Raw genomic sequence first — 8,431 nt, 5'->3', positions numbered from 1 at the left:
ATATAGTATAATGCATATTGTTTATTTAATAAATTCTAGTAGTTTAAAGATTTTTATTTTTTTGTAAAATTTAAAAGAATAATTAAATAAATGTTACTACAACCAAAAGTTTGTTTTTTCAATGCACAGTGGACAATATCCCAGGATTAATTTATTCATACGTAAACTAAACTGGAAAACAAATATGTTGGAGTGGGAAATGCATCACATTTTTAATGTATTTTTAGCAACTTAGCTGATGAATTACAAGTGCAGATGCTGGAGCTAAACCCAAATTACCAATGTTTTTTTTTTTGTTGTTTATTTGAGTGTAATTTTTTTAAATAATAAAAACATGTATCACGATGGTAACTGTCGACCATATAACATCCAAAGACTAAACCATCTCATTTCATAGTCATTTTATGCAGCCTAACAGGACTGTGTAGGGTGTGGCCTCTGCGGGCTGCGGTCTACATGGGCTGCAACCTCTGAACTGAGACATTGCTGGAGTTGTAGATGGACTTTGCCAAACAAAAACAAAACAAAAAAAACAGAGCATGTGTAAACATTTAGCAAAATATAAGTTGGGGATGAGTCAATAGTTGCTTTGCATTGGCGGCCATTTTGAAACCAGGTAATCACTTCCTGAAGGCTTCATTAAAATCCGTTCAATGACTCATGAGATATTTTGTTAACAGTACAGACAAACAAATCTACACATTATTGATCCCATTCGTCAGTGGGCGATAAAACTTACATTTTAAATATCTGCACGTCTTCTTGCATCACATCAGCTTCTCCAGACAACATTTAAATACTTCCACCGCTCCTCTGCAAATATCGGATGATCAATTATGAATCTGCAGCCGCCTTCCTGCATGTCGACTTTGAATAACGACCCTGAAACACAGAACAAAGCCTCCTCCGTGGGTGTCCATATATTTTATGTAGCAATAAAGAGCTGCAGCAGTCAAATTACTTTGTAGGGACAACAACGGTAAAAACAGCCGAGCTACCGTGCAGGAAAGAGAGGACTTACTGTATATTATCAAACATTAAACCAAAGTAAAGATATGGATCTTTTGAACTGGGGTTCTGTGGACAGGTTCTGAATAAATTATGTCTTACCTGTTGTAGGCAGTTCTTTGATCGACCTCATTGTGGAGAAATAAAGCTAAATTCTGCACAGATGCTAACTTAACATTAGAAAAGCTGTAGAAAAGTTATAGATTAGCATCATGTTTACTGGAATTTTATTCACAAATCTAAAATTTTAGAGTCTTTATTTATGACAGCCAAGTTATGACTTTATTTATTATTAATAGACATTTTCTTCAGGGTTTAGTGCAGATGAAAAAAAAACATGATGTTTCTACTACATGATATTACGATAACTCTGCTGGGATCAAAAGCAGCAAATCTCCTGACTGTTTTAAAGTGGAAGCACAGATAAACATTAACATTATTTTTTATATAAGTGATTTAAAGTCTATAATGTCTGCAATGCATTTAAAATAAATCTTTCTTTGCATCTTTAACAGGTAAGATGTTAATTGTTCATAACTTTCCCACTGAATATTACTTCAAAAGTTCTGAAGTAACGATTCATGTAAAAAATAAATAAACAAAGAAGGAGCATAAAGGAGAATGTAATTTCTCTTTTTTTCTGCGGGGAAATGTTTAAATCTGCATCGAGTCACAGAAATATGGAAACGCTTCACAGAAAGCTGCGGAAAYGGAACGTTTGTGCTCTCAGAGAAAGATTTGTTGGCAGCGACAAACCTGAAGAAAATTATCACCCGTCGCTGCAGCTGCCCCCAGCTCCACTCAGCTGTTTGATGTGCTTCAGTTGTTTGTTTTGTTTTGTTTAYGACCTGCAGTGCTTCTGTTCTGGTTGACTCTAACAGCTCTCATCAGCCTCAGTCAGCTGGTTTCATGAAAAAAACAAACAGAAAAAGAACACGGTTTAAAGTGAGCAAGGATTTGAAACTGTATAAAACTAAAAAAAAAAATAGAGTTTTGTTTTATTTTTCATGGCTTCTTTCAGCTTCATTTGTTTTAGCTGCGATACTTGTAACACTTCAAATCTGTTGATTTCAGCAACATTTTTTAGTTATTTTCCCCTGAAAAAATGTGATGAAAGTAATTTGCTGTTATATAAAACTCTTTTAGTACACCAACATAATTATGGCACATATTTAGAGGAGTGTGTTTATTGCTTTGTATAAAAAATGCAGTTTGTAGTTATTAATACCCAACAATACATAATTAGTTTCCATAAAGCAGTGGCAGAACTGGACTTTTATGCAACGGGTGGTCGGGTTATTTTCAGGTGGGCTCATATAATACAAACCAACATGTATGTGTCCTCATTTAATTAAATCACCTGTCAATCAACTGGGATGGACAAATCAGGTTTCAGGGTAAAGTGCCACCCCTTTGGCTCCAGCCCTACCCTTAAGGCACACATGTCAAACTGAAGGATCGTGGGCCAAACCAGGCCCTTGTTAACATTTGATCTGGCCCCAGAGTACAATCTTTAAATGTGAACTAGTTGCATTCTTCTCATGACAGTTGGACAACTTTCAAGCCAAGAAAATATAATTTGAATTTCTCAGTAATCTGTGATTTTGGTGTTGAAAGAGCAACAGGGAATCACCTTTATTGTCATTGTTTGCATTCTCTTATTTCACAGTGAATTTATTGATTTTTTTGTGTGTTTTTTGTTTTCAAATTTGCTGGATTGTGATCAAATTTATCTAAATGTAAGAAAGTAGAGATTAAGTCATAAGAAATATATGCTAATGATGAGTCTTGTTAGGTTATTTTTATTCTAAATAATACATAAAACAATTTAGAAAAGGTAATTTGTATTCCTATAAGAACAAGTTATCAGATAACTTTTATTTTCAATAAATGTTAACAAATTATTCTTGGGTTGGACCAAGTTTTGAGTTCTGAGTTTGAAACCCCTGCCTTAAGATTTATTTTTCTCAAGATATTTATAAAAGATAGTGTTTATACTTATCACAGTTACAATGCTTTATGTGGTTTGTTTTATATGTAAAATAATAATCTGTAAATTAACTGGTCATTAAACTAATGACGTATATGTTTTGGAGCTGCTTCAGAATGACAGCAAACAACTATAAATGATCTCCATCATTATTCAACAGACTGAGTCTCTGATAAGCAACGATATGAATTTGCTTTAAACAGTCAGCGTCTGTTTGTGTTCTTTTCCTGTTTGTGATGTTTATTTATTTTTTTGTCCAGATCATCCTTCAGGAACTAATTTTATCTGCTGTTGACAGGATTCAGACTCGGGGATGTACACATGCGTTGCATCGAGCAGCACGGGGGAATCCAGCTGGAGTGGGATGTTGACTGTCAGAGGTACTTTTACACTCTCACTGTGACACTCTTCTCACTCCAACACTCTTGTCAGAGCTCCTCGTGTTGTTTTAACGAGACACAATCCTCCACAGTTTAACTGTTTGTTTATTTGTTTGTTTGTTTTTTCTGGTACAGAGGCTGGATCCTCCTCAGGATCCAGAGTTTCTGAGTTCATCCAGCTTCCAGGACCTCCTCAGAAACCTGTAGTGACCGAGGTGACGAAAAACACGGTGACCCTCACCTGGCAGTCCAATCCACACGAAGGCGGCGCCGCCGTCACCTCCTACGTCATCGAGGCCTTCAGGTCAGTTTTTAAATCAGACTCTGTTCTGATCCGAGTGAGTTACTGAAGACCCAGCGTGTCATAAAGTTTCTACATTGTTGCTTTTAGATTTAACGATGACATCATTTTTATTTTTTTTTTGTCTCAGAATCAGAGGAACTTTACTGCCATCTGGAAAACTGTTTAATTTTTTTTTTCAAAACAAGGAAGAAAAAGACTGCTCAGCTTCAGAGTAAACTGGATCAAACCAAAGTCTGAGAGTCAGAATGTCCACAAATGAGAAAATAACATGATTAGTTGTGAAAACAATGTAAAGTCTAACCCTGCTTGACGGACTCCACATCATCGCCACTTTACATCCCAGAGTTTTGGACCAAATTTATCTTGTGTTGAAAATAACGTTACCTCATGCTCAAATGTTAGCTCAACATCTGTAAATGTGACTGAGCAACAGTCGTGTTCGTGTCAGTCGGATGTGGCAGCCATCTTGAATATGGTTGGATACAAAACTTGTTTAGTTGTGTACGGGTGTTAGTTGTGATTATTTCCTGAAAGTTTATATACAGTATGTATTCATTGGTTAATGAGTTATTTCGCTAACAGAGGTTACACCAAACAGCTTAATACCATCGACTCAGAAAGTTGATCAGTTTTTGAATTTGTTCTTTGATTCATGATGTTGGTAACAAACAAAAAAACATAGACATGGACAAAAACATCATCTACCTTAAAACAACAATAACAATAATGAAGCAGTAAATAATTTTGATCAATTGTTGAGTAATATTGAATAACTTTAGCATTTTTGTTTGTGTTTCTCTTGCACATTTTATTTTACGTAGCCTGAAATGACAACTTTTTGTATTTTGTTTAGTCAGGTTTTGTCATGGTTTGTCAGTTTTTTCACCTTGGTTTTCCTTGTGTTACTATGTTCCCCAGTGTGTCTCTGCCCAGCTGCTCCTTATTAGTCTTGATTGTCACCCTTGTGTTTCTCCTCAGATGTTTTCTGTTTAGTCATTAGTTTTCAGTGTATTTAAGCCCTGTCCTGTCTCAGTCTTATTGTCGGTTCATTGTGTTTCTGTGAGTCTCCTGCTCTGTACCTTGATCCTCTGCCTGAAGTTTGCTGCCATCAGCCCTCTTTTGTTGTTTAAATAAATCCTTTTTGCACCTTTTGAAACAAGCCTGCGCCCTGGGTCCATTCCTCCACCAATCCTGATAGGTTTATGTTAGCCTGGTAAAAACCAGACCCTTGTCCTTCGCTTTGCTTTGTACGAGGGTCTGGACTCTTGGCTATAGAAAATCGATTCTTGCTGGAGGCGTGGCCTCTGTTGAAGTTTAAAATGATTGGATCGGTTGGCCACGACGTATGTCGCTGTGAAGGAGGCTAAGCTAAGAAGCTAACCAGAAATTGCGTGCGCTGTAATCAACCCTACTGAGAGGAGAAAAGTACGGAGCCGAACAAGACGACTGTAAATGAGAGCTGCTGCTTTGTCAGACAAATTTAATTTAATTTGGAAGCCTTATCAACACGGACTGGCTTCATTCACTTCCTCCACTGCCGTATGCTAAACTAACTAGCAGACAATGTGCAGAAAATTTATGTTATTCAAAACTCCACCTTCTGTTCTCTGATTGGCCCAGGTAAAATAAACTGACAAGCAGGCACTACGCAGAAAATCAACATTCTGTTCTCTGATTGGCCCGGATGAAAATTCTCCCGAAGAAATCCTTGTCTATGGGAGAAATCCAAGACAGAGCAGTGAAGGGAAACTTGAATTGAGCGGAACTGCGTAGAAAGGCAAGGGTCAGGCTAGGTTTAGGTATAACTCAGTTAGGTTTAGAGAATAAACACCACAGATCATTTAAAATAACATCACATATAGAAACTGCTGCAGGATATTTGGCCGTAGAACAGTCATCATGCACAGAAAAAAAGCTTTTTTTATGACAAAATATCATTCAGCATCAAAGTTTTTAATATCTCTTCAAAGCAAAAAACAAAATGTATAAAACACTAAGTAGAAAAACTTGCCCACATCCCTTCATGGCATAAGAATAAAACACTAATACAGTTTTTCTCTTTTTTGTGCATTTTGAAGCTAATTTTGTGTCTGAGTTCAACTTCGGCAAGAATCCTCCGTTTAACACTCCAGTCCTGAAAAACGGTTTCACTTTTCGCTGACTTCATAATAAAGTCATCCTTATTTAGAGCCATTAGTTTGGAAATGACTCATCTCTGCCCGAGGACAAACAGTTTTATGGAGCGACTTGAGGGGAGAGGAGAGAGTGACGCTCGCTGCCTCCGTGTTGTAACCGGCTCGTCCTGAGGAGAGCCGGATCAGCTCTAACAACCGACCAGGGGCTGCGGCGAGTGGAAGGAGGAGACAATTACTGCAGTGGACGGCCTGGCAGCTCTGTCCTGTCCCGGGGCAACGAAGGGAGGGGACGAGTCAGACACTCGGCTCGTTACAGAGAAGCACGCAGACGTTTATCTCCGTGCAGACAATAAATCCACGGAACAGAAAAATCTATTCTCTGAGAATTGGTTGTTTTTCAAACAGGTTTTCTTTTATCACCAACAACCATAAAAACTGGACAAATGCATCCTCTGAGCCGTTTGTCTTACTGTTAGCAAAATATCTCATGGACCATACTGCTTTTAACCTGCAGTGTTCCGTCAGAGTGATGCTATATCAAGCTATATTTCCTCAGTCCATCCCAGACAGACATGAGCACACACACACTTCTTTGTCAATTTAATAACATCATTTGACTTTAATTGCATGTCAAAGGGAACATGTAATGTCCGAGTAAACCAACACAAGAACACAAAAGGACAGCTAAAAACTGCAGCGCCTCCATCCTTTCCTGTTTGATTTAGAAGAATGAAACTCTTTTAAGGCTATTTCAAAGTGCAGCTTGGCTGTTTAAAAGTCAAAACTGTTTCCGTGGAGAAGGTTTGGGAAGACTCGAGCACCCGATGAAAAGAAAAATCTGTGACCCGCCTGATGTAATTACCTCGCAGCTCTCCTCTTCTCGGCGTCAAGGAAAATGTTAAACAGCACTCACGCTGTTGAACAGGGCCGGCACCGGCGCCGCAGACAGCTTTTTGTTTTCCTGCAGAACTCATCCTGACGAGCCGACCTGCTGCATTAAAGGACGGATTAAAACTCTGAGACTTGCTGAGAGCTTTTAGGGACAAACAGGGTCTCAAAGACTCAAGAAGGAATCAATAAATTCTTCATTTGTTTTTCTTGTTCAGTGACGGCTACTAAAAGATTGCTGTGGAATAGTTTTTTTGAGGGGGTGTGGGTTTGCTCACTGTTTTGCTGCGAGATAAATAAAAAGGTCTTTGTACTCATTAAACACACAAAATGTTTTTAATGAGTTTTTCTAATGCTGTTTGGTGGATTTCGGTAGTTTTTGAAAATATGAGTCAATTGCTTTTTTTTACTCTTCTGAAGGAAAAATAAGTTGCTTTTTTCATTTGTCTCAAAAACATATTTAAAATGAACAAGAAGTTTTAATGAAAAAAGAAACTGTCGATGATTATGTTTAGTACACTTTGAATGGGTTTATACCAACTGATGTTGTCTATTAATGCAACTATAATCTACTAGAAATCTTAAAATATGAAGAAAAAGAGACATTCATTTTATGTTAATGTAGATTTTTATTTATAAAGGCAGAAAAAAGTCATGTAAAACAATCATATGTTTTAATATAAGACTACTGATGTATCAACAACACAAATAATAGAAAAATATTAAATATACATTCCAAAATAATGCGGTAAGCTAAACGACTTCTTTATTGCTGTTTAAAATGTTTTCTTTGTTTTTTATGACCGAAAAATTTTGAAATCAGTACAGTCGATGGTCTTGTTTTGTTCTTTTTGGCCAGTATGTAAGGATCTGAACTTTATACGTCACAACATGGCCAGGATTGACGTGTGTAAAGGGGACTTGGACCCCGTTGATAACTGCTCACAGTTTTACTTATTTTTTGTTTTTCTTGTGTTTAAATTTCATTAGTTCCCGTTAGCCACGCCCACTCTCACCTGTTTCTAGTTTGTGTTCAGCTCAGGTGTCTCCACTTCCCAGTGATCCTCCACAGTTATTGCAAGTTTTCTGCCATGTCAGCTTTTTGTTTTTGTTAAATAATATAATTTCAAATTTTATTCAAACTGCATTCCTGGGGTCAATTTCTACACAAAAATCACAATATGTATTTTTTCATTTAGCAAATTATAAAAAATAATTGCTTTACTTGCATAAATCTTAATTCACCAACCCATAGAAGAATTTGTACACTTAAAGAACAACATTCTTGCTTAAATAAATCTAAACCGTGGGCTGCAGTAAGCTGTTTGGAGCAGCTGCTGTGTCTGTTGAGTACAGGAATGACAGATTGCCAGTTTTTAAAATATTGGCCAATTAATTGGTCTGTGTCTAAGGAACAGGCTGGTTTCAGCTCTAGGGTTGCTGTTTTAAATAATGAAAAAAAAAATGTAAGATACAGACCAGATTGGCAGGTGCACAGGTGCTCACAATGAACGGTGATGTGCAGGTGGTGCTCCGTCGACAGCAAAAGCAGGATAAAAACAGTGGAAAGACAGGCTACACACCAAGATTTAAGGTAAAAAGTAAAAGGTCCTTTAATAAAAGAATGGACCAGCCATTAAATGAGTTGCCTACCGGCTCGGTGACTAACGCACCTTCAACAGGGCAAATATCATATGATATTTGCCCTGTTGAAGGTGCGTTAGTC

The 8,431-nt window shown here is 37.3% G+C and overlaps 1 protein-coding gene across 3 annotated transcripts in view; it reads left to right on the top strand.

Moving 5' to 3' along the window:
- The window catches only part of LOC106520370 (roundabout homolog 2), an 87,086-nt gene that overhangs the window by 51,946 nt on the left and 26,709 nt on the right, over positions 1-8,431 (top strand). For all 3 annotated transcript variants that reach the window (XM_014012416.1, XM_014012415.1, XM_014012414.1), the window contains exons 10-11: positions 3,297-3,378; positions 3,514-3,682. In XM_014012416.1, the coding sequence (XP_013867870.1) occupies positions 3,297-3,378; positions 3,514-3,682 (251 nt within the window). The remainder of the gene's footprint in view (positions 1-3,296; positions 3,379-3,513; positions 3,683-8,431) is intronic.

Source organism: Austrofundulus limnaeus, unplaced genomic scaffold, assembly GCF_001266775.1.
Source record: "Austrofundulus limnaeus strain Quisiro unplaced genomic scaffold, Austrofundulus_limnaeus-1.0 Scaffold91, whole genome shotgun sequence".
In the NCBI taxonomy this organism is placed as follows: Eukaryota; Metazoa; Chordata; class Actinopteri; order Cyprinodontiformes; family Rivulidae; genus Austrofundulus; species Austrofundulus limnaeus.
This window is presented reverse-complemented; position numbering and strand designations above follow the sequence as displayed.